The following is a 25,928-nucleotide window of genomic DNA, read 5'->3' as shown; positions in this document are numbered from 1 at the left end:
GAGAGGCTAGACAAGAGCTCCATTAATGTGGGTGGACAGACTGGAAACACTGCATCCAAAGGAAGTTATTCAGAAGGACTTACACAAAACTTCCTTAGGAAAACTATAAGAACTTCTAAATAAGAGTTCTCTTCTGGGAACATCACATGCAAGATGACTAAACGCTTGTAAGAAGTTGCCAGAGGTATAAGTTTAATTTGTTGAGAGAGGCTGCAAAGGACAAGGACAGCACAACACAGGGAAAAAAAGCAGCAACCTGCTAAAGGTGTCTCATCAGCCTAAAGAGCACAAACAGATGGATGATCTTAATAGGATGGAAGGTAGAGGGCCCCTATCTCCATCCATGCAAGCATACAGAAACCCGACTCACAGTCCAAGTGCCCCTCTAGCCTGTTTTTAACTGCTGGAATATGAACAAGACCCAAAGCAGAGAAAATATTTAGCCAGAAACCCATGACTAAAACATCTCCCTCATCAATGTTCAGCAGGCTGTGCTGCACACAGCCACAGGATCCAGTGAGGGGTGAAGATGCCACTGAGCCCAGCAGGGTCCAAGGATAATTTGTTACTGCTAAACAGCAGACAAAACCAGGATCACAGCGATATCAAGGGCTTGTAAGAAAAACAGATAAGCCCAGATATTGCTGACCCTTTTCTTTAATATGACAGGCAGGTAAGACTTCCAGCTTATGAGACTGTCAGGATAAGAGGGAATCAAAAATACCCACTTTCAGGACACTGATTTGAGCCCAGCAGCTTTTGATCAATGACTTATACAAAATAAATTGTTGACCTTGATTTAAGTGGTGGCTGGCAAATTCCCACATCCCAAAAAGCTAGCATGAAAACTTGCCATCCTTGCTGGCTGGATCACCAAGGAGAGCAAAGACTGAATAAATTCTTAAGAGAGTTTGCCTTTCTTCCAGCTCAGCTTGCATTGGAGCTGTCCAGGCTGTCTCCTTTCTTGGGATTAGAGACTTCTGTTTCAAGAGGGTTTAATATCAGCATTCACTAGCACTAGCTGGATTTTGAAAGAAGGTTTTCAGTAGTCATTTACTTTTTCTAGCACAGAGGTTGCTGGCTGGTATCTGAGTTCCCAGTCATCCTCTGCAGCACCTTACAAAAAATTGATTTAAATTGTAGAAGAAAGGGAAACAAAAGCTCAGACAGATTTTTAGAAATAGTCTCTTTGTAAGCACTGCAGCACTGCACACCACCATGCTCACACTCATCAGCACCAGGGAGGATTTCTACCTTCCTCTGAAACTTCAGCCCACTCTGGATTGGGAAATCCATATTGCCCCATCCGAATTCTTCTCTTCATCCCTGGAGAAATGGCTTGACCAGTGTTGGAGTAGAACGGAGGGAACCCACACAGGCTGTAAGAGTGGACAAAAGAATTTTCATAACTAGGGGAGTTCTTTCACCATTTAAAAAGTTTTATTCAAGCTTATATTCTACTGCAGGCTGCAGGATCCCAGTGAACAATTACTTGTGAGTGCAGATTTAACAAGTTGTGTTCTCTTTCTGTTCACCAAGTTCCTTCCCAAATACTTACAGAATATATGTGATGACACCCAATGACCACATGTCACATGATTTGTCATACTTCTCAGGACCAAGGACTTCTGGGGCTGGGGAAGATTAAAACCACAAGTAAATAGAATACCAGGTATTTCTCTTCATCTCCATCGCTTTGTAAGTAGCAGCACACTTCACCAACAGGTATCAGAGGCATTAAAAAAACACAACTCACTGCAGGAACCGGGTAGCACTTTCAATTGACAAGTTCCTAAAGGCATCTAAAGTAGCTTTAAAAAGGAGTAACAGAGCTGGAAAAATGCCCTACTCCTCACCTTGGTGTCTCTCTGCTCAAGGGAGTACTAAGATTACCAAAAAGCAGAAGGAGCTGCAGCTAAATGTGTGCAGGGAGACACTGCACCGAAAGAGGCAGGAGCATATGTTCCAGCAATCAGAATAGAAAGGCCCTACTGGAGCTGTGATAAAATTTTGAATGATACCTGAGTGGTGTGTTTAGCTCCAGCAGCTACAGGGCACTGTATTTTTCTTTGGCCTCCAGAGCATTATACTTTTTCCACTAAGTAACAAAATTAGACAGAGATACATTAGAGGGGAATTTCTTTTGTCCCCTGGGGCAGGTAAACTGCCAGGGAGCTCGATTTTGTAAGGAAAATTATTCTTTAAACATATGAGCAATCATGCTGGTTTATAAAAAGGTGTTGAGAAGGGAAATGTCAGCTTGTTTATACACAAATATAAAGGCATAAAAACATACATGTGTAAACTCCTTAACATTTTATCACTAAACCCAGCTCACAAAAATACAGAAGAAGGCATCAAAAAAAGAGTATTGCTAATGTGATTATCTGCTCCCAGTGAATAAGTCTCTTTCAATACAGAAAACTACACAAACTTTTATCAGAGAAGTAATTTTTTCAAACAAATTAAGTCCTTTTTCCAGCTAAGAAATTCCAAGCATGGAGTGCCCCAGTCAAACCATATGATGAATGACTATTAACTCAAGACTAAAATGAGTGCATGAAGGACAGTCTGCTGTGGCATTCATTACACAGTGCTTCAACTTTGGACAAAATGAAGGAAAAATTCTGCTGTGATTAAGTCATGTTGGTTCTTTATTACTAATTCCTCAATTTGCCACTTAAAGAAGTTTTACAGCTGAGGCAATAGTCTTCTCTCTTATTGCTTTAATTTAAGCTATGGGAAGTTTAGCACAGAAATACCCAAATATCACAGAGCTCAATTCAAATAATGGCTTTTATTGCATCATTCAGAGGAAACATCAGGATTACTTCATGTGTAATCAGAAGGAAGTCCCTCTCTCTCTCTCCCCTTTATTTGTATCTCCTGTGAAGGCATTTTCCTCTGCCACCAAGGCAGAAAGCAGGAGCATTGAACTGTACTGGAACCAGACTTTAGGTTTGGATTGGATCCCAGTTTAATCCTGGAGGCTAACACTTCACATTACATCCAGAACAGAAGATTTCCCACCCACTGCAAGGGAAGGAATGACTGAAACACAGAAGAAATGTGCCTTGGATAACTCACCCACATAATAAGGAGTGTAACAGGGGGTCTGCAGTGCATTTACAGTGGTTTCTTTGGCAAAGCCGAAGTCTGTGAGTTTGAGCACAGTATCTTTGTCTTTAGATGTGTAAAGCAGGTTTTCAGGCTGAAAGGCCACCAAAAGAGGATAAACAGGACAATGAAGAGATGTCTCTAATGAGCTGACAGGTAAAACCCACCACCACCATTTAGGTCTTCTTACTTCTGTCACAACCCCACCAAACACACAGACAGTTCCCTCCCAACAGGCAGCACTTTTCCTCAGACTAAGCATCAACATCCTTCTTAGCAAGGTTATTTGGGAGAGAAAACCACAAAACCCTGTTCAATGGGCATCCAGTCTGGCTTCTTGAACCTCTCTCAGTTCCCTGCACTTCCTGGGACTGATCTGTGTGGTGACAGCAGCTGATCTGACATCACACTGTGCCTCAAGCACCCGAGGGGCAGGACAAGGGAAATCCTCAGCCAAAGCCCCCATGAGCAACTGACACAGCTCCATCAAAATTAACTGATACAGACACAGTCCCTTTGCTGCCCCCCCTCCTCTGTCTCCTGAAACCTGAGTTAATTCCACTCTTGCTCCATACAGACAGAAGTGGCACAGAGGGAAATACAAGCTCTTGTGCCCAAGAACAGGGACAACAGGGTATTTCCATTATTTCCAATTAGTTCAACTTGCTTCCCAGTTTACCCCCTGGTGACACCGTGATGTGTCAGCTCTCCCTCCAGCTAACCACACAAACATCTGTAGAAAATCCACCAGCTCAGAGCTGTGGAATTGATCTGATGCCTCAGTATCATTACAAGCCCTGCTGTCCTGCACATTCCATCCCCTGCTGTGTCTCTGCACTGGAAATGCCAGGGTGCAGCAAGCTCAGCTTTGCTTGTGCTGTGCACACCAGAGCATGAACACAAAATACAGCCCTGCAAACTCTGTCAAAGCCCCACAACGAGATTGGGGTGCAAGCTCTACCTCATTAAACACTGGCAGTAACTGACATCTCCCTGTTTTCCCAAATATTCACACACTTATTGAAGTAGGTTAAGTGCATGAAATTGATATTATTCCTCCCAGAAGTTTCCCCTTTTTCTGAAGGGGGTTTTGCTGTTTGGGGTTTTTGTGGGGGTTTTTTTTTGGTTTGGTTTATTTTTTTAACACAAGTATGACGCTGAAAGCAACTAATAACTGGCAAAGACTGTACCTAGAGGCTTCTATGAGTTATAGATTCACTTGAAGGAGTGCTATTTTCTTGCAAATGGGTTGCAAGTGGGCAGTACCTCTTTAACTAAGCATCTGACTATCATGAGATTTTTCTGCATTCCGTACACAACTGGAAGGCATTAGCACACATGAATATTCCAACCTTGGACTAGTTGCAAACTAGTGAGCAAATCCTTTCTCACACTGGCAGAGGAACATGGACACTTTGGCCACCTGACTGCACTCCCAGTTCTGTTAAAATCACTGCTGCCCAGAGTTTTTCCTGCCACAAGTTCTGTTCCCCAGCCCACACACCTTGAGGCCTCACCTTGACATCTCTGTGTGCAATGTTCATGGAGTGCAGGTACTGGATGGCTGTCCCAATGTCTCTCATTATTTCAGAGGCCTCTATAAATACAATTTTAGAGAAAGGTCACATTAACATTCCCACTGTAATTCAGGGACATGCTTGGGAATTCTTATGGCTTACAAACAGCTTGCTGGAACATGGGGCAAGCATCAAGACTAGAGAAACCCTAAAATTAGCCCTAACAGCTGTGTTTTGGGTTTGCAGGCACCAAGCCCCGACTGCCTGGCTGCTCAGTCTCCTCCTGAGCAGGCACTGCAGCCCAACAGCTCAGACTCCTCAGGAAATTCATGCTTTAATTTGCTCACAAAAAAAAAAAGCAGCAAGAGCAGAGCAGGTACACAAGCAGCAACTGTTAAGAAAAGGAGCCCCAACAAGAACCTATCTCTGATTGTCCAGGACGTGTCCTTGGTTGTTTGAGACAGAAATTTAACTTTCAGCTTCTAGTTCAGGGGGATGATCTATCAGATTTGCTAAAAATAGAGCAACATAACAATATAGTAATTTTAGCATAGGTCACATCTTAATTCCTCACTGTCTTTAGAAGTTTTTCATCAGGAGGAGCAAAATCAACAGTTCTATTCAGCAAAGGCCAAACTGCCACCTTTGAAATAATTTCAAAAATTTAACATAGCCCCAGTGGGAAATTCTAGTGGTGGAGTTACCTTGCAACAGCAATGCTCTGGGAGTCTGGAAGGGTTCAGTTACACAGGGAGGGGTTCCAGAGAAGGGAGGAATGACATTTCCATGTGAGCATTATATCACATCTCCATTGACAGGGAAACAACAGAAACTTCAACCTGATCCTCTGGGCTCTGCATAGGCAGAACTTGTAATGCAACCTGGAATCCTTTGTCACGTGGCCTGAGAGTGAAACTATACAATCTCAGACAAGGACAATCAGAATGCAGAAACACTCCTATTCCTTGGAGAAAGCCTTGCACAACCTCCTCCTTCCTGGTCCTAATGGGAAGCTGTGGCTATATAAACAGGCAGTGAACCTGGGGAATCCAGTGGCACAGGGCTCATTTACCTCAGGAAAGAATGAAGGTGGTTTTTGTTTAACCAGGTGATTTCTGAGAAAGCATTTATGTTATACAATGCTCTATAATGTAGAAAAATAATGTTTTTAGTAGAGTGCAGTTGCTAAAATTCATGGAATCAGTTTTCTCCCTGGAATTTGTATTTTAGAGAAGAACAAATAAAGTTTCTAAAAATGCTCATTTTCCCTGCATAAGTCTCTTATAGGACTAGAAAGGATTCACCCCAGGCTAGGAAACACATGAGAAGAAAACAGACTGGCCTCTACCCCAGACCTGCAAAATAAGTCACAGTAATTTGCAAGCTCAGGTGTGTATTTTTCTGCTTCTAATCATTTTGTCAGGCCAATAGTTACAAACACTATCACCTTACAAACATTAATGGTTCCAACTCTGAGCAGAAATGAACTCTTGTCTGCTGTGAGGGGGCAAGGAGAACCATGGTCAAGCAGACCTGTCATTCTCTGTCAATAATAAATAAATAGCAAAGAAGATAAAAATGGCAAGACTAATCTAGTGCAAGCTCTGTCCCTGCCTCGTGGCAGGGCTTTACCCTTGCTCATTCCTCCTCCAGACAGGCAGGTTTGTTTACAGTGTGGTTAATAACACTTCCTTTCAAGTAGTGCTTTACAACCCTTGAACAGGAGATGTTTCATCAGATGTGATTTGCTCATTATACTCATGACCCAACAGTGTGCAGTGATGCTGCTTGAGGGACAGCCAGAGATCCCAGCAGGAGCTGCACTGATCACAGCAGAGGTGCTCTGGCACAGGACCAGGAATGAGAGGAACAGACACTCTCATGGTACAGAAATGAAAAAGCTGAGCAGATTTGTAGAAAGATTTTTCTCTAAACCTTCCACATTTTGCCTGAACTTGGCCAATTCTCATAATTCCTGGTTCTCGGGAAATCACTCTTCACACACAGTGGGACAAATAACAATAATAACACCACCAAATACCACCATAGCTAAAATCAAAGAAAAATTCCTAAAAGGAAACAGGGGACAGAGAAATGGAGTAGAAAGAAAGAAATCTTTCACAAACTTTAAAATTGAACTTGCAAGGTTTTACCTCTCTCAGTGAAAGCTTGGTCTCCTCTCTCCTGGATCCTGCTAAACAGCTCTCCTCCTTCCATGCTGAAACAAAGAACACAAAGAACACAAAAACCCCACCTTATGTTAGCAGAAAGGACAAAATTAACACCTGACTGTGCATCCATATAATCTCATGGAACCACAGCAGGAACAGATAAAGATTACAATCTGCCTCCTATGTCAGTGCTTCCCAAACATCACACTCACTCACATCAATGCAGAAAGCCATTCTAATATGGCATAAATAGAAAACAAAATAAGACCAGGGAATTTGATGCTTTCAGTTTAATGTACCCTGTCACAGGGAATATGGCACACAAAGATGGGAAGTCAGATATGCTGGCACTGGAAGGCTGACAATAATCTTGTTTCATGTGAAGGGTGGAGAGGAAGAAAAAAAAAAAAGAAGCAAAGACACCTAAAAGAATTATTAATTTGTCCTCAGTGAAAAGGACAATAACTGTGGTATTGGAGACTAGGGAGAGAATAGGGAAAGCTAGAGTCAAAATAGCTATGACAAGACAGATCACATTGGATCATTGGATTTACATCTGAACTTGGAAGCTGATCACAATCAAAGCAGAATGTATTGGTAGAGACATCTTTCAAAGGTGTATTAATCAGTCAATGCTTTAATGAGGACAATTGCTGTGGAGCACAATGAAAGTTTATTTTCTGATAAAGGTTCCTCATTCTTCCAGCACACAGGATGGCTGGAGCAGCTGCACATTTCCTTATCAGTTCCATAAAGGGAACAAGACATTTCCTGTGCAAACCAAAATTGTGCTGCTGAGAAACCTCCCAACTGCCACCTAAGCCAACACATTCTCCTACTCCCTCCATCCCTCCAAAGGCAGTGCCTGGTCCATACCATTCCATGACAATGAGCAGGCATCTCTTTCCATTATGGATGTTCTCATACACATCCAGGACATGGACAATGTGAGGACACCCCGAGGCTCGCCAGTGATACTCGACTTCCTGACGGGCCTTGGGGTTGTCGTACAGGAGCTGTGGAGAAAGAGCAGAGAGCAAAGTCAGCAAGGCACCATCGTCCTGCTAGCAGCTGGCACCAACGTGCTCTGGGGCTCAGAGATGAGCTCCAGATGAGAAAACCTTCTTCAGCCAAAGGATGAGAATCCATCACGACATTTTCACCTCCTCTGGGCTGTCCAATGTGTTAGACTGAGGAATACAGACACAATTGCTCCCTTAGAGCTGGAAGGGCCTTGAATGACAGCGAGGAGGGATTTATCTTAGCCACTTCTGGATGGGAAACAGCAAATTTATGTGTTTGCAAAACTTTTAAACAGAGAATCCCCCTGCTAAGGACAATAACTCTCCCACCTGCCCCCAGCTGCTGGGAGAAGAGACTTTCAGGTGGGAGCTGAGCAAATCCTGTAAATTAAGTGAGATTTGAAACAATGAGGACTTTTACTCATTACTCTGAATGTGCTTCTTAAATACAACACGTACTTCTGACCCCACCAAGGTAAGAAAGGGACCTCTGGCTATCTAGATGCTTGAACTTTTTTGTCACTTGCAAGGCCAGTTTATTTTAAAGGCACTGATCTCTAGAAGGGCAGCACTGATCTCTAGAAGGGCAGCAAGCAGGGATGATCCTTCCTGATCCTGCAACCTCTGCACAGGAAGTGTGTCCTCTCCTGTCTGAAGCACTGCTCTGTACCCGACACCACAACTGAGCTTTGTGCAGTAGGGGCACATTGCTGAATCGTGCCTGTTCCTCTCTGCCTCAGCTCTCCAGACACCACTAACACTTTGTGACAGAGACTCCCTTTACTGCACATTTGTACAGCTCCTGCACAATGCAGCTGTGATCTGAGTTTGATATGGTATGCCCTATGGTAATAATCATGGTGATGATGGAGCAGCAACAAAACTGATGCTATATAAAGCATCGTTAAATGTAGTGAAACAGAATGAAAAACAAGCAAAGAACAACCACCTCTGATGTATTTATGTTAGAAAAGGCCCACAACAACTGTTTTCAGACAGGCAAATAAAAAGTATCATTAATGACTATTAGGCCTTAGCCTGAAGCTCTTTCCACTCACATTTGCTATTAGGTTCCAGTGAAAACACAACTGCATGATAATTGCTGAAAACAAGAATTAACATGTAACCTGTCATTAGGAACCTATGAATCAGAGCAGGAAACTATTTCCATCCAATAGCCAAGTTAAGCCACAAATGGTGTCACAGGCACCTTCAATACAGGCAAACACATTTTTGAAAGGTCACAGGAAGGAAGATGCAAATTCTGTTTTTTCAATACAGACAATTTACATCACTGGGTAAAAAAATCTTACACCTCTTTGCTACTTCAGCATCCCTTTCAGCAGAGCAGACAAAGTGATGTAGCAGGAAAGGCCTGTAGCATACAATGCTGGGGAAGGGCTTGGGAGTGACTGGAAGGAGGGTAAATACTTGTCTTCCAGGCTGGGAACAGAAGGGTGACAAGTGCTCCTCTGCTGAGGGCACATTTTTGTTTTTCTGTGAAGCACAGGAAGGCTGCAGGAGGGGACAAGTGGGCTCAGGAGGGCAGCTGGCCCTGCAGCTGAGTGTGCAGCCCCACTGTGCCCACCCCGGGCCCCTCAGCCGGGCTCCAGAGCTGCCGCGCGGCACCAGATTCCAGCAGAGCCGGGGCTGCAGGAGCGCCCTGGCCAAGGCACTGCCCTGGCAGCCAAGCTCCTTCTGCACGGCTGTCATTCTGCACCCAGAGCACACCCTTTTGGGATCACTGTCTGCCTCTTCCTTCCTGCTCCAGCCTGGCTCTGGCCTCATTTCCAACAGAAAGAACTTCCTAAAGAGAGAGATGGCTCCAATTTGGACAAAGAGCCCGCTAGTGAGTCCAAGTGTGCTTGCTTTGCTCCTTTCAGCCATCAGCCCATTCAGCAGCCTTTCCTTCACAGCCTCTGTGCTCTAGCTCAGTAGGACTGTCCATCAGAATTTTCCCCTCTGTCCTTCTGAGTTTGGGCTGTTGCCTAGAGGTCTCTTCAAAAGTTCATTAAATTATGTGTGCCACGAGAAAGCCCAAACAGCCCCAGGACTAACCAGGCCATACAGTGTTCATTGCTTGGATATTACTGGATTAATGCCACTTCTGAGCAGGACGCTTCCAAAAGCTTCTCCTCTATCCTGTGCTACTGACCAGACAGCCCCATTCTCTATACTAATGTAACTGCACTATCTGTGTCTATTGTGCTTGCACAGTGCACAGAGATGCTATTTTTCAGGTTTGTACAAGTGCTTATGAAAATTTGTTTCAAAGAATTCAATTCTCCCTCTCTGAAGAGCTTTTACAAGCATTTGGATGCACACAAGGATGCTGCAGTTTCTTTTCTCCACACTTCAAGTAAGTTTTGTACACTTCGTGCCAAGATTGAATGCACTCATGTCAAGATGACACCTGGAGGAGCAGAGAAAGCGAAATTCAAAAATAAAGAGCACATACACATACCAAGTAACATCTGATGTACCAACCAACTGTTAACCTTTGGATTTCTCTTCTGAACTTCAAAAATAAATTAAATCTTATCTTTATGTCTAAAACTGGAAGGCAGATCTGTACCTTTTAAGACATTTTAGAGACACAGGCACTTGTAAAATGAAAGCCATGTAGGTTTGAAAGCACCCATTTCTGCAAAATTTAGGTGACAATTTAGAAACACAGTCTACATTTTAGACTTGTGATTAAATATCACAAACTTGCAAGGAACCTAAATGGGTATTTTGCCACTTTCCTGAGCCCAAAGAGCAACTGTTCTTCTATTGCTGCAATAGCTTTGATAAGACTTCAACCAAGTTCCCTGACATTGTACAAAGTGCAGAAGCACTTCTGAACAAACCCAGAACTTCAGACCAGTTTTCCAGTGGTTTGAGGGAAGAGCAGCTTTGCCCTTAGGAGCCCCCAGTCACTGCCCTAAAGTTCCCTCAGGGCTCAGCTGAGTCACAGCATGTCACCATAGGCTGTGGGCAGGATCATGAACCAGCCCAATTTCAAAAGCACACAAACCCCAAGAGAAATGCTCCATCTCCCAATTTCTCATGAGACCAGATGACACAAAGTGCAGCGGCCTTTGCACAACTCCATGAGTGTGTGGTCAGACAACACAGTTTGCAGCAGGCCCTGCCCAGTATAAACTGGAGTTTTGCTGGAGCATCATCAAACCACTGCCTAAACGCTGCAGATGAAACAGGGAGATCACCAAAACCAGGGGTGATGGATGGAAGGTAAGAAAGTACAGGATGTGATCCACACGACTGTCCTCAATTTCTGAAAAAGATGAAGAGGGAAAAGAGCAGCACAGTGGGAGTGCTCAGCCTGTTCCTGAGGAACAAGAGGGCAGATGCCAGCAGGCACTCCAGGATGTGCTGCCAGTTCAGGGCCTGGGCAGTGCAGGGAGGCCTGAACTCTTATTCTGGGGCATTGGCCTAGCTGGGGTTGGGGAGCACCGGCCAAACAAATTCTAAACTGCAGTTTGGAAGGCTGGCTCTGTGGAATTTCTTCCTGTGCAGAACTACTCGATAAAAAGGAAAAAAAAAAAAGGGGGGCGGGGGGGAAGTGACACAGTATCTTCTAATAGCTTTTCCATTGATTCAGTGTGGTATACACAAGGAAGGACAGCAGGAGTCCTCATGCCTTCATGGTCTGATCTATACAGGAAATAACCTCAGGGCTCCAGGGAGTGGCAAGTGATCTTCTGGACACTGAAACTGTAACAACTGAGAGGGAAGATATCATGGGCATGGGTAGGGAACAGGCAGAGGACAGGAAACAACCACTTCTCAGTACTTTCTCTTTATTATGCACTGCCAGATTACACAGATTCCCCTCAGACCTGCTCTCTGCTCCCTACATAGGAGATTAAGACCTCCACTATGTTTTTCTACTTGTTTTAAACCTCAGCAGTTCTTCCTAGTTCCAAACAGGCACTGTGCTTGGATTAGAAGTGTTACAGGCTCAGTTCTCATCTACTCCATGTGCTACAATAAAGCAGCATCTGACACTACAACCATGTCTTTCTTATATGCACCAATTTCAGAATCTGAACACCCCTTCACAAAACAATCAGTTTTATAATCTCTGTGCTATCTTCCTCACAGGAAGGCTTCCCATTATTAAAGAAATGGAACCTGCAGAAACTTTCAGTCCTAAGGGTCCTCAGCATGCAATACTGACATACAGGCACTTATATCTAGCTTACTTATGTCTCTAGCTGGGAAATAAATGGTCTAAGGGGCTAAATTTAGGGGCTTTTTGCTTGCTTTCCTCTTTGTGTGTGGCTGTTACAAAAATGCTGAGTCCTACAAATAAGCCTTGGGAACTGAATTCACACTGATGCACAGAACCTGACACCATTTGCAGCAGAGCAGTTCTTCCAGTCATTCTTTATTCAAGAGGGGTAGATGGCAAAAAAGAGGCTTAGATAATGTTTCTTTCATCCCCTCCCTCCCCTATACTACTAAAAGAAAAGGGGGAAAAAAAAGAAAAAAGGAAAGAAAAAAGAGCTATCAGTGTGGCTTTGGACATTTTGTCTTTTATTACATCCTGATTATTTCCAATATATCTTCTAATTCAATGTTAACAATCTTTCTCTGTTTCCAGATCTCTTCAGAAGGGATAAAGCCATCCTTTGCGTTAGAACAGCCAAGGAGCTGAAATGATCAAGGTTTCCTTCCTCACGCATCAGCAGTGCCCGTCAGGGGAGCTGCAGCACGAGCCACGTGTGTGCCTGCAATGGCAGCAAGTGGGAATCCACTCCTGCAAATCTCCAAGAAAGCACCCATTCTGTTCTTTAAAATGAAAGCAATACAACACACTTCTGCTGGAATTATTTAGTACTGAAGCATCAGTCTAAGGGCTAAAACCAGGGCAGGCACAGGCAGAGAGTCATCTGTAAACCTTTCACTTTTCTGCTGTTATTTCAAATCCAGCCTAGGTTGTTGGAAATTAAACCTGCTTGGAGGCTTCATTGAAACAGTCATCCCAATTCCTGCAGAGCTGTCCAAGCTGCCACCCCAGCTGGCATTCCCTGGCCTCTCCATGGGGCTCAGACAGACAGCCAGTCCCAAAGGTGGGCTTCTCCAAGCTAATAATAGGAACAACAGTCGAGCAGAACAATTTTCCATCGCGCCTGCCTGTGGTAACGAATCCTTTCCCTCTCCTACTGAGTGCCAGGGTTGTACTGCCTGCACTGAAGGGCCTTTCTCTATCCACCTCTTCCCTCCACTCTTCCAGTCTCTACTCAGCTAATCCTGGACATGGCAGAAGCTGCAGCAGATCTCTGGGGCCTTGCCAGCACAAACCAAAGTGCAAAGGACTCGGGGAGGATTCTCTGCACGTGGAGTCAGAGCCACGCTGAAATCAGCTCCCTGCTGACACACCTGACTTCAATTCCTGACACACATGTTTTAAAGGGAAAACAGGAGAAAAGACTGGAATGGACAAAGAGAAAAAGAACAGTTTAACAGAGAGATTTTTCTTTTTTTTCCTAAGAGTTTGAGCTCTGGATGTACAGAAAGTCTGCTGAAGAACTTTGCTCACTCCTGTTTCTTCACCCCTAGAGAGCACACACCACATAAATATTATTTTGCTCCAAGCCTCTCTCCTGCAGTGAATCAACCAGGTCTCCCAAAAATAACTTTGGTGTGGTTTCTGAATTTTATTTATTGTAGCAGTACTCGAGTCACCATCAGGCACTCGCTATGACTCTACAACCTGAAGTAAATAAATGAGACATAGCACTATTAATGCTCTAATTACACATGCAACTAGCCATTCACTCTGCAAAGGTCAGCTGTCTTTGCTCATAAATGTTAGTGGAGATACAGGGAATGAAGCTGAAATGACAAGGCTGGGGGCCAGGATACATTTCAAAGGTATCCCCTTGCACATGTGAGGTTGACATAAGAGGAAGCACAAAAATGAGCCAAAATGCCCACAAAGAAAAGTGACTTTCCTGATACTCTGATAATCTTACATGAATGTATTTGAACTGCAGTGCCAAACATATGCAACTGTACATTCAATACCATGGGCTATATAAGGATTTAAATAAAAAGCATGCTATGTATTTTGCTAGAACCATAATATTACTTTGTATTTTAATACTGTGCTTGTTCTGTGTGGATGGAAAAATATTCCTACTGGCACTGTAAGATTCCAGCTATTCTCAGTTGTGACAGGCTACAAACCAGCTGCATGTGGCTTCTGTTGCATTCAAAACACTGCAAATGGATTTTAGAAGAAAAATAAATCACCAACAGCTACTAACATGCTGCTACTAGACAGGAACATCCTCAAACACTTGTTTATACAAGAATGCCTAGAAATCAGCTCTTCTCTCTACCTTCTCTTGATGACAATTTCTACCACAAAATGCTGTTTAGCCAGCACTGACAACTGCATTCAACACCTGCAGTCAATATTCAGCACTGGGGAAACCTGCTCTAAAGCCCTTTCCAAAACCCAGACATGCTAATCTGTGATTAAAATAAAATAATATCTAGCTCTGCCACTATTTTCACTCTTCCCAAATTTCCAAACTGAGGAAAAGGAAACCTAAAATCCCAGCTGAAAATTATGACATTTCTTACTTTGTAATTTTACTCAAGTGTCAGAAATGAGGTTTGCCTTTGAAAAGAGAAAGGAAAAAAAGAGGAAAAAAAGAAAAAGAAAAAAACCTCACCCCTCAACACAGACTTCACTCCTGCCAGCCATGTGTTCATAAATTCTCATAACAAGGAGTCAGCTGACTTGGATTCAGTAATTTATACAACTCAATCCTTGGCTGAGCAAAATGAATGGACCTTGCTTGTGAAACTTTGCTGTGTGAGAAAATTGCAGCAGTACAAAATACTGTGGCACTTCCTCACATCTTCAGCCAAACTTTCCCTCTGCTATGACTTTAGCTATTCATAGTACACTAAAGTAAATTCAAGACTACAGTCTTGATTTTCCAGATGTCTAAGATCTTCATGCTTTGAATCAAAGCAAATAAAGGATCACTTCAAACTTGAAGATATACCCCACAGCAAGCAGTTTTGACACCTGCCATAGTGAAATCTCCCACAATGAGGACACATCCTGTCTGCCCAGGACTCAGAGTTGTCTTGGGGCCAGTCTGAGACCGAGACACAGCTTTCCACAAGAACTATGGCCATCACAAAAACCTCTTTATATTTTCTGAAGTGCCAGTTGTATTTCCTTACCTTTGATGTTCTTCTCTGCAATGACTGTGATGCAGCAACACCTCCACAATACACCAGCACTTTTTGTGGCCATGAAATGGGCTGGAATGTGCCTGCCAGGATGTGTCCCTCTCACACGCTTCCCAGTACTGACAGTCACAGTTCCTAAGCTCCATTTAAACCATTCTAATGCCCCCTCCTCCCAATAATGTTATCCCATGCCATGTCTGTTATATTTTGTTATATTTTCATCTTACACCTCTCTTTTTTTTAATAAAGCCAAAACTCCTTTACAGCATATCTAACTAGTAGTGACATTCTACACATGATTTCCACAGAAAGAAGGGGAAAGAGCAATACAGGTGTTATTTGAGTGCTCCAATTTCAGTTCTAACTGCCATGAAAATCACCTGTACTGCTGTGTGGGACAGCAGGGCAATGACACCAACATTAGTAAGCCATGGCACAGCTTTGCTGGAGCAGGATGTGGCAGAAGGCACTGAGAAGATACAAGTCTGTTGTTCTCTTCCCTAGCCTTTGCGCTAATCAGCAGTATGAAAATTAACACAGATGTGATAATAATAAACAAGGTAAAAGCAGAAATTAGGAACATGTTTAATCTCATTAACAACAGATAACAGCAGCTCTGAGAGAAAGCTGAGCTGTCACCCAGCCTTTCTCTGTATTTTTTGCTTGTGTGACTACAGTCACGAAGATTAAATCACTCAAGAACTCCCAGGAAGGCCTTGACAGAGGCTCTTTGGGTTGCCTGCTGGATTCCTGCTGTGGCCATTTGCCAAAGCAAATTTCTTTTCACCCTTCTCTGCACACCAGCCCCATTTTGGGACAGTTGACACTTTAATGAGCTTCCCCCCACACCTGCAGCTCTGTTCTCCTCCACAGCCCCATCATTTGGCAGAGAAATTCAGAACAAAGCTACTGTCCTGTCATACCACTGCCCACACACCTAAACTCCCTTTTAGCTGACTTCCCATCCCCTTCCACATGAATTTCAGGCTGCCATCCATGCATGCAAAGCTTGGCAATGTGCCACCCCAGGCCAGCTCTTAGACAGAGCTGTTCTTCCTCGACTTGTCCTTCCTCTACACCCACATTTGTGCATTCTGTCGCATGACCAAGCAGTGTCTCTCTCCTGCTGCACTGTCTATCTCAAGTACTCCTAAATCATCCAGAAATAAACAACTCTCAAAACTCCCAAAACTCTCTTCTCCCATTCCATGGGGCTCATCTACTTTGTTTAAGCATTATCTTAAGGGGAGATGCTAAATCCCTGGCATCGGTGGCACCGACAGCAGCTCCACGTCACGTCTCTCCCAGCAGATACTGAGATTGGACCCAGTTCTTGGAAGCTGACTGGAGTGACTCTGGCCAGCGCAACATCAAACACTCAATCCTAAAAGCTGTCACCTGTGGCAACTTAACTCCTCTGCAAAAATAAAACAAAGCCCTAAAGCCTTCAGCAAGGACATCTGTAAGATTTCTTTAGTGCTTCAAATCACTGCTATGTGTTTTCACACTCGTGTCTGTGCAAGCTCTGCTGTCGGCATTTTCAAGCAAAGATCTGTATCTGCTTCTAAGGCACAACTCAGTACACAGCTCTGTGGATGGAAACTTAATGGTCCTCCAGGCATAAAGATCCCTGGAACTGCTTATTGTGTACAGCCACGACATGACAGAGAATAGTGTGACTGTGAACAGAAACAAAACTCTGCGGCATTCAGCAGAGCCAGAAATGCAAAGGAAGGCATTAAGAGAAAAAGTAGATTGTTCTCCCAAGAGTTCTTGTTCTTATTTTGTCTGAATATATGTTCTAAAGCTAAGTAAACCGGTACACAGGAAAAGCAAAAAAAGAAAAGAAAAATACTCCAGGGGGAGGGGGAATTCAACAGATAGAATCAACACAGGCAAGTGACACTGCAGTAAAACTGTAATTTATGTTACAATTCTCATTGATGGCTTTTGCTGGGTGCACTGGCTCAGCCATTTCTGGTTACAGCTCTGCTTTGTCACAATGGCAGCAGAATCCAGCACGACTTTCCTTTCAAGCCCCATAGCACACTCCTGGAGCAGCTAAAGCCTTACAGAACTCATTACTTGATTAAATACTCTTTAATATCCACAATGCTGGAAACTTCTTGGAACGCAGCTGGGATCTGCCAGTTCATACAAAGCCATACACTCCTTCACACTTCCCTTCAGAAACCTTAAACACCCTGCCAGCCACCATTAATTAAGATCCCCTCACCAGGTAAATGCCCCCTCTTCCTAATCCACAGCCTCCTGACCACAGCTCCCCTTCTCCATCCAAACCTGGCATCTGCCCAGCCCATCCAGGCTCCCACCCTGCCTGTCTGAGAACCCAGTCCCTGGTGACTCTCCTGGAATAGCTGAGAACTCCTGCTCCTGGTGAGTCACAGCTCCCAGCTACTCCAGGCAAGCAGACTTTATTCCCCCAGTCATCCCGAGGGAATGGAATATCTTTCCATTTTGCTGTCCACTTTATTTCAGTTTTTAGACACCTTGTCTACTCTAAAGATTTTCCCTGTCCCAGGATATACTGTGGAGTGAGAGGTGTGAACAGAGGGCTCCTTCCCCAACATTCATGTTCCATTTCTTTGACAGAGGTTAGAGAGGAATGGCCCACGGTCCCCGCAACCAGCTGACAGGAAGCAGCTGGACACTACAAAGGTAGAGCAGAGCAGGAGCAGCTTAAATGGAAGGGTGTTTTTTTGCCAAAATCAAGAGCATTTCCTTCCCATTCCTGAATATTTTCCTCTCCCCCCCTGCCTTGTGTTGGCTGCCTCATGACTGTACATGAAAAAGGAAGAGGAGGAGGATCTCAGGAATATTTGGAAGTCTGATGTTTTGATGTCTCGTCTAAAGCAGCACCATGCTGAGAGGACTGCACAGGGGTCAGAAATATGAGATGTAGGAAAAGCACTGATGAAAAACAAGAATCATTCCAGGAATTAGATCCTTTTCATGTTTCCAAGCTGAAGCATATCCATCTCCCCTTCTTAAGGCACTGTCCTTCCCCTCCTCTCCCTGCAGCAGTAGCTGCCTGTGGTACACTGCAATGTTGGCTCACTTCCACAAGTCAGCATGTCTGAGAGAGAGTCTGGGTTGAGGCAGGGGGAGGAGGGAGTGACAAAGCTGGGGCAACAGAAAAGAGACTCAGGAGCCACCTGCCTGCTTCCAGCTAGCATCAATACCCTGGAAACAGCTGCCCCATGGAAGTGTTCCTGACTCCTGAGGTGATGCTTTCACAGAGACAATGTGTGTTCATCCAGTCTCATTCTCCTGGATGTGACCCACCAGGGAACAGGAAAACATCCCTGCACTGAAGCCATGCTAACAGGAAAACAGATTGTCCAAGCATGCAGCTGCTGCTCCCTCCACAGAGCTGCTCCAACAGTTCACAGCAGGCAGTGGCAACAGGAGAAGGCACTCAGCCGTGATGCTCTTCCCTCTGCCTGGGAAGACAGATCCCCAGGTGGAGACTGCAAGGGTAAGGGGAATTTGCAGATTTTGAACATCATGCCACGCCCCAGAAGATGTGGATGACACCTGCTTAATATGCAGGATTTTGTCCAAGACCTGTCAGGTGGTGGTAATTTCAACTTCCATGAGCTAATCCTTCTTCCATCACCAAAAATGCTTCCCAGAAGATGTGGATGACACCTGCTTAATATGCAGGATTTTGTCCAAGACCTGTTAGGTGGTGGTATGTTTATTTATATATGGCCATATAACACTTTCCCAAGCAGGGGCTGCTTTGAAAACATTTAGAAACCATCTCTTGATCCATTTCACCATTTCATAACCAAGGGGGGGGGGGGGAAATTTGTTTGTAAATTTTGACACATTTGACCCTCCTGCCCCCCGTTAGTCTCTAATGGGAGTTACGAGGGCTGCCCACAACCAGCAAGAGACCACCTCCAAAGAGCATCCCAGTGTCCCTGCCACCACAGGCTTCTCCACACCCAGTGCTCTGCTGTGGGTGAGGGAGGAGAACCCCTGAAGGTCTAGGGAAAGAACATCAAGACAGTGATGCATTGTTCTCACCATACAGGTCTGCAGGGCGAGCTCAACCAGGTCATCAAACGCGAGCCCTTTCAAAACACTTCTTAATACTAAATGATGATACCAACTATTGCAGGAGCTGGAGACATTTTTCAAACCTTACTGCATTAAAACTCAAAACTCTTGAAGTCTCAGTTTCTTCTTAGAAGTGACTATTCCAAACTAAGAGTATGTGATATTTTGAACATGGAGGGGGGTATTCTGCCAGAATTCATAATTATCACTATCTGTATTTCTAACTGCAAGATTAGAACTATTTTAGTCAAAACTAGAAGTTTCCACATGAAAATCTACAGCAGATTGGTAGAAAAGCATTCCTAGGTCCTGGACAGAACCACCATGGAAAACCACCAAGAGACCCTGGATTTCCAGATCAGATAATGCACAAAATCCTATTAAGTCTGGCTGCAGAAATCTCCTTCCAGACCCTTGCTTTGCCTGAATTAGATGTGGGTCTTCCACTTCAGTACCTGAGTCCTTCCAGCTCGTACAGAGAACTCTTTGCATGCCTACAGTGTGCAGTGCCTCCCAGTTTTCACACCTGAAACACAAGCTGGTAAAACAGGAACATAGCCCTGAATTCCTCAGAGCCCAGCTGAGGGGGAACCAATGTCTATTTTGGGAAGAGTATGGCTATTCTCACTTCTTGCGAGGAGTTTTAAAAGTTCCTGGGTGTTTCTTAGCGCAGGGGATACAAATTGCTGTATTTGATAAAGTTTTCATGAAATCACAGTATCATTTTCTGCTCAGTTTTAAGGGAGGTATTTCCAAAACCAATTGTCACAACAAAAGAAAAGGTGAGTCTTAGCAAGAAAACCTCCTCAGGGATACATGGATTCATTACAGGGTGAGGGGGATTCAGAGGAGAGCCTGTAAAAGGAAGATACCCCTAAGGCAAGTTTCTCGAGAGCAGCAGAAGCAGAGAGCTGCACCCAGGACTCTCAGGGGATGCCAGGCCAGAGCTGCATTTACTTTCTAGATTATACACAGCCACAGCAAGAACTACTGCAAAAACACTCCTGCTATTTCCCAAAGGACTGCTACAGAAATATCTGTTTCACTCACGTATCCCAGGGAACCTTCTGTGAAAAGACCACAAGAAGTTGGGATTTGGAATGTGAAAGTGAAGCCTCTTCATAACTCTGTAACGTGCTTACCCAGGCAATTTCTAATAAAGGGTGATTCAGCCTCTGAATCAGAAAGAAAAATTATCTTGCCCGTTGAGAAAGATGGAATAAGGTTTGGCTGCAGGAACAGGACTGAAGTCTGGATGCCTAACTCAAATGACTAAGTGCCTATTTTTCACGACCCAAATTCTGGCTAACCCAGAATAGCACCAAACCCACAAACCAAAAAAAAAAAGTTATAAAAAAAAAAGTTTCATCTTCAAATTAGCAATGATTTAGAGGAACTAAAAATGAAACAGAAACCAATCCAATAATGTGAATCAAGTGAAGTGAGCCACAGAGCCTGCCATGCTCCTTTAGACATGTCTGGAAACTTGAAATTTTACATTTACCACAACCCCACCTCTTGCTCTGCCCAAAAGAGGTCTGGCTGCAACTTTTAAAGCTGCACTGTGCCCATGTTTTGGAAGCTGTAAATAAATTCTCCCCACCTTTGAGCTCTGTTCAACTCTGCAGGCCTTGGCCTTGAATTCCTGGCTGTTTTGCAATGTGTGCAATAACTTTATTCTCCTGGATACAACCACACAGTTGTCTTACATACCTTGCAAGAGGTACAAAGTCAAACAGATATCTGGCAGAAGAAAAAGAAATATATTTAAATCCCAGTGCTCTCTGGCACTTGAAAGGTGAAATTTAAAGGTTGCATTCTGTAAAGATACCATCAAATGTAAATATTACAGATTTATAAATAGTCTATAGTGTTGCACATTCTTGCAATATTTTTCAATCCAGATTTCATCTAGGCCACATATGATAACATTATCTCCTTTGACTATGCAAACCTTCCAAAACACATTTGTTCTTGCCTGTCCTAAAATCCAGGGCACACAGTCAATAGTCACATTCCTCACCCTATCTTTCCCATCTCCATGCTCTTTGCCTGTTAATACTGTCACCATAGATTTTCTTATTATCAATAATCTCTTGTGTTCAGTGGGGATTTATTATTTATTATGCCTTTAGCTCAGACATCTTGTTTCCAAGTCTTTATTATTTGAGTAAAGTTAGTATAGAATTTACAGTGTCAGCTACCACTCCAAGACATGGAAGAGAGCAGGCATCACATCCACAATCCCACATCTTCCCTCCCTCTGTTCCAGCCCTGGAGCCTTCCCTCCCTCCTGCAATACCCCAAAAAGGATCCTTTGTATTGCACAGGACACACAGGGCTGCCAGTTTCAAATCCCCAGAAATGTTTAAATTTTTCTGATACATTGATATTCTTTTACACAGCTGAGCTGCTCATGCCAGGCCAATAAAAATTGGAAATTTTTCAGCATGGAAAGGAAAACCCAGCCTATACAGTGTATTTTCCCACCAGGGCCAGTGCATCTTGTGACCACTGCACACACAGAAGCACCTGTAAAGAAGTTTTGGCAACTCAAACCCCTGAAGTTCTGATCCAGTTTAGGCAAATGAGGTAACTTTTGTAAAGAAAATGAAGAAGTAAAAACTGAGTCATCATCTTTGCACGTTCCTGGCTAAAAAATAAATCAATTAGCAGTAAAGCAGACAAGGCTGAGGTTACAGGTTTCACTGGAAAGGCTTCAGAGGAACAAAGGAAGAGCAGTGAGGCTTCATTGGAAGGGACTGATGATAACCTGAGCACCACTGAACTCCTGAGCAGTGTTCCTTGAAGGCTGTTGTGTGATACTCTCTCCCTGTGGCACTGACTCCAAGGTTCCTGCAGCTCATGGCCCTGGAATTCCCTGGAAGATTTCATCATGGATTTTTTCTGACAGGATAATGTATTTACGTGTAGGCAACTCATGGACTGCTAGGGCTTGGTTGAGAGCCTAAGCTCTTGCCATTAAGAGACTGGAGTCAGGAATCTCAGATCCTTTTCTGGATCACAGACTTCTTTTGGGACAAAACCTGTCTTTGGGTGTCACTTTCTCACGTTTTACTGCAGTGGGGTGCTTTGGCATAAATTATTTGGCAATCTTCAACAGCGATGACAGAAACTGTAATAAATCCTAATAATATAAATTCTGTGCACACAGCAGAACTGAGCAATTCCATCAGTTCTGCTGTTTCTCTAAATTGTTTTCTCTGAACCATTTAATACCCTTTCAATAAATGCATAATAAATAAAATGTTGCAGAAAAAAAAAGAACCATTTGTCTATCTTCTGCTTGCTAATAACAGGTCTTTGTGATAATTACCAAAAGCAAGATACATATTTTATAATATTATTAAAATGGCCTTTATAACATTAGTGAACTTCATGGTTAAGGTGCTTGAGTAACCAGAATATTGCTCCCTTTGTATGTATTAAACACAATATTATTACACACTATTCCTCCCCATTTAACTTCATCCTTACAGCAGAGCACAACCTGAAGCCAGTCAGGATGCAGGCAGGGATGCAGAGTGACAGGAACTGCCATCTGCAGCCCCTCCCATCTCTCTGTGCTCCACACAGACACTGCAAAGTGCAGTTAACAGAGAAGGGTCTTGTGGTTTAACCACAGCTGAATGCTGCTCTGAGCATTCTCCTCTTGCTCTTGCTGAAGTCTCCAGCAATGCTCAGGAGGTCAGCCGAGCCACACAGGTACTCTCTAATTGCCTGTTCCTCATTTCCTCATTTCCATCCTGGACTGCAGCTGGATTTGCCAGAGTCCCGGGCACTCCCAGCTGGGGCACAGCTTGGGTTTGAAAAGCTCCACTGGGCTCGAGAGCAAGTTGTAGCTGTGGGGGAACCAAAACCAAGCCACCCTCACCCTATTTCATAGGCAGCTCACATAATTTGGTGGAATTTTGTAAGTTTAACCTCTTCATCTGCTCCACATACACAAAGCAGAGACAATGCAAACTCATCTTAAAGCTGCACTGTGAAAATAACAGTGATCTGTGATCCAGGCATTAGAGTGAAAACACCTCAAAGCACAACCAGGAGGAAATGAACAAAAACCAAACCCTGCTTTCAGAGCAGGTCTAAGCTAACCTGAAATAGAGAAATCCATACACTGAACAAGGACAATGAAAGCAGCTATTGAAATCAATCATTTACCACTCCAGTATTTTTGTCTGTGCACTGAAAAATCCTTAAGTGGGATACAAAATACAGAGTACAAGATAGTCAGAAGTATAAACACAGCATAGATCCTGACATCTCCTACAAATGAATGCTCAGTTTACCAACACAAAACTGCTGTTTATGAGAGCTTTGTGTATGTGAGAGCAGACTGATCATTACAGATTTGGAACTTGGCTGAACTTGGGATGATTTTAAGGGTGACAGGGCAAGACAGGCCCAGAACAAAATTCACCCTTCTATAAACCTCAAATCCAAGTAACTGGCAAATTACTGACACTAAATTTGTATTTTATGCAGACAAAACAACTTTTTCCTCTAGTCTTATTACTGGAAAAGGTTGAAAAAATTCTGCCCAAACAACTCCTGCAAAACTATTTCAGTTCAGCACAGGAAAAACCATCCTTCAAATCTGTCAAAATACCAACATGTGTGAGGCCATGCAGACCAAGGCAATCCCACCAGGCAGCAAAGCTCTTGGTCCAGGCCAACTCACCCTCTTTCCAGAGGAGTTCCCTGGAAAGAGCACTCATAGCACTGACCTCACAAGAGCATCATTTTCCCTGACATCTATATTTTTTTTCTTTTTTACAAGAGATTTATCACATTAGTCACAGATCTGATGTCTTCACCAAGATAAACCACTCTCTCAACTTACAGATATTTTGTCTGAGCAAGGACAATGACTTTGGTGGTTATTTTTGTTTCTTTCCACAATGAACTCTGATACTGCCCTAGAGGCTAATTACATCAGGAAAGTAATCAGCATTTTGAGATGCCTTTTCCTGACGCTGTCTTCAAACCACATCTATTCAGCTTTCATCACTGCTCTCCCTTCAAACACCCCTTATCCAGAAGGATCTGCTTTGGAACGATTCAGATGGTTGATGTTTCCTTGATAGGCAGTATCTGTCACTTGATGCTGAGATCTGCAGGCTGCAAAGGCAGTTCCATCCACACATGAAGTGGTTCCAGCACTATTGCAGCAAATCAGATCAACCCTGATGCACCAAATATAACTGAGGGTCTCCACAGAAAGTTCTTTAACTTCTTGAATGCCGCTGTGCTGTCATTAATTAATCCCCAGAAGGGATAAACTCAAGTATCTGCATGCATTAGGCTTAATATTTTACTTCTGCCTATTTCTCACATATTCTGGAGAAGTACATGCCTTCCACTTTGTTTTATTTTTGTAACATTTTATTGATGACTTTACTGTTATTAATTTGTACCTCACACTTCTACTTGAAAATCATTTACAAAAGCAGAGGAATCAATTACTTAACACAACTCTCAGCATCTTTTACTGCAACTTCTTCATTGGCTTTGCTCAAACACAGCCTAATTTTTCTGGTATAGTAAAGAATGAAAGACTTGAATAAAAGACTTGATACCTTTATTAATGCCGGATTGATCCAATAATCAAAACTAGGAATTATCTTCATTTCAGCATTATATTACACAAAATTGTGCCACTACACTGCCTTTAAAAAAATATGTAATTTTCTACCACTCTGATTTTGTTTTAACTGAAATAATAAAATCAATAATTCTTAAACTCATTTATCTGATTGTTCTCTTCTTTCAGTAAGGGCCATTACCTCCATGTCTTTCAGCCCCACTATACTCTTTAGTTGGTTTTATTTTCCTCAGTTCTACTGGGCTATACCAGATCCTTTGTGTACCTTACTTTTTTAATCTTACAAAGTCCACGGGTAAGTAATTTGCTGCCTCTTTTTCTCCATTTTCAAGCTATCAATAAAATAGGTGAAATTAGAAGATACTTATTTCATACTCCCTGACTTTTAGGGCAATGAATAATACATTCTATTTTAAGAAGAGAATTTTAAATAAATGTAATCAAACTAAAGAAGTCTGAGACTGTTTGGCCAATTCTAAGGCTTTTATAATACCTCTGTCCATTGCTCCAGCAGAGACCCCAGTTCCACAGCAGTGTCAGGGAAGGGGAAGCAGGCTGATGCACAGTGCACAGAAGCAGCTCTGGGAGCAGCCAAGCTTCCTGTGAGCCATGCAGTGCTAACAGCTGGATCAGGTTTTCAATCAGCCAGCTGCAGACACAAATCCCTAACACTAGTGTTGGGTTACAGCTCTCATGTGGGAAGGGACCCACAGGGATCATCCAGTCCAGCTCCTGGCCCTGCACAGAATCCCACCATCCCCAGCCTGTCCCTGATAGCATTATCCAAATGCTCCTGGAGTTGTGACAGCCTTGGGCCCATTCCCTGGGGAGCCTGCTCAGTGCCCCACCATTCCTGGGGGAAGAACGTTTTTCTGATATGTAACCTAAACATCTCCTGACTTCATGTCATTCCTTTGAGTCCTCCCACTGGTCATGAGAGTGAAGAGATCAACACCTTCCCCTGCACTGCCCCTCATAAAGGATGTTGGAGACCCCAGTGAGGCGTCCCCTCAGTCTTCTCCAGGCTGACAAACCAAGTGCCCTCAGCTCCTCCTCATAAGGAACACTCACACTGAGAGACTGAGTTGGGCCCCCCCTCAGCATCTGTGGGGTCATCATGCAGATCACCCTGACCAACTCAGCTGCTCTCAGCCTT

At 43.5% G+C, this 25,928-nt stretch overlaps 1 protein-coding gene across 2 annotated transcripts in view; it reads right to left on the bottom strand.

The window, feature by feature from the left end:
* The window catches only part of MAPKAPK3 (MAPK activated protein kinase 3), a 47,507-nt gene that overhangs the window by 6,452 nt on the left and 15,127 nt on the right, over window positions 1-25,928 (bottom strand). For both annotated transcript variants that reach the window (XM_041426022.1, XM_041426023.1), the window contains exons 3-8: window positions 7,682-7,821; window positions 6,788-6,852; window positions 4,635-4,714; window positions 3,088-3,211; window positions 1,559-1,634; window positions 1,255-1,379 (exon numbers count right to left, since the gene is read on the bottom strand). In XM_041426022.1, coding sequence (XP_041281956.1) covers window positions 1,255-1,379; window positions 1,559-1,634; window positions 3,088-3,211; window positions 4,635-4,714; window positions 6,788-6,852; window positions 7,682-7,821 — 610 coding nt within the window. The remainder of the gene's footprint in view (window positions 1-1,254; window positions 1,380-1,558; window positions 1,635-3,087; window positions 3,212-4,634; window positions 4,715-6,787; window positions 6,853-7,681; window positions 7,822-25,928) is intronic.

This window comes from Onychostruthus taczanowskii, unplaced genomic scaffold (genome assembly GCF_017590055.1).
Source record: "Onychostruthus taczanowskii isolate IOZ18803 unplaced genomic scaffold, ASM1759005v1 scaffold9, whole genome shotgun sequence".
In the NCBI taxonomy this organism is placed as follows: Eukaryota; Metazoa; Chordata; class Aves; order Passeriformes; family Passeridae; genus Onychostruthus; species Onychostruthus taczanowskii.
This window is presented reverse-complemented; position numbering and strand designations above follow the sequence as displayed.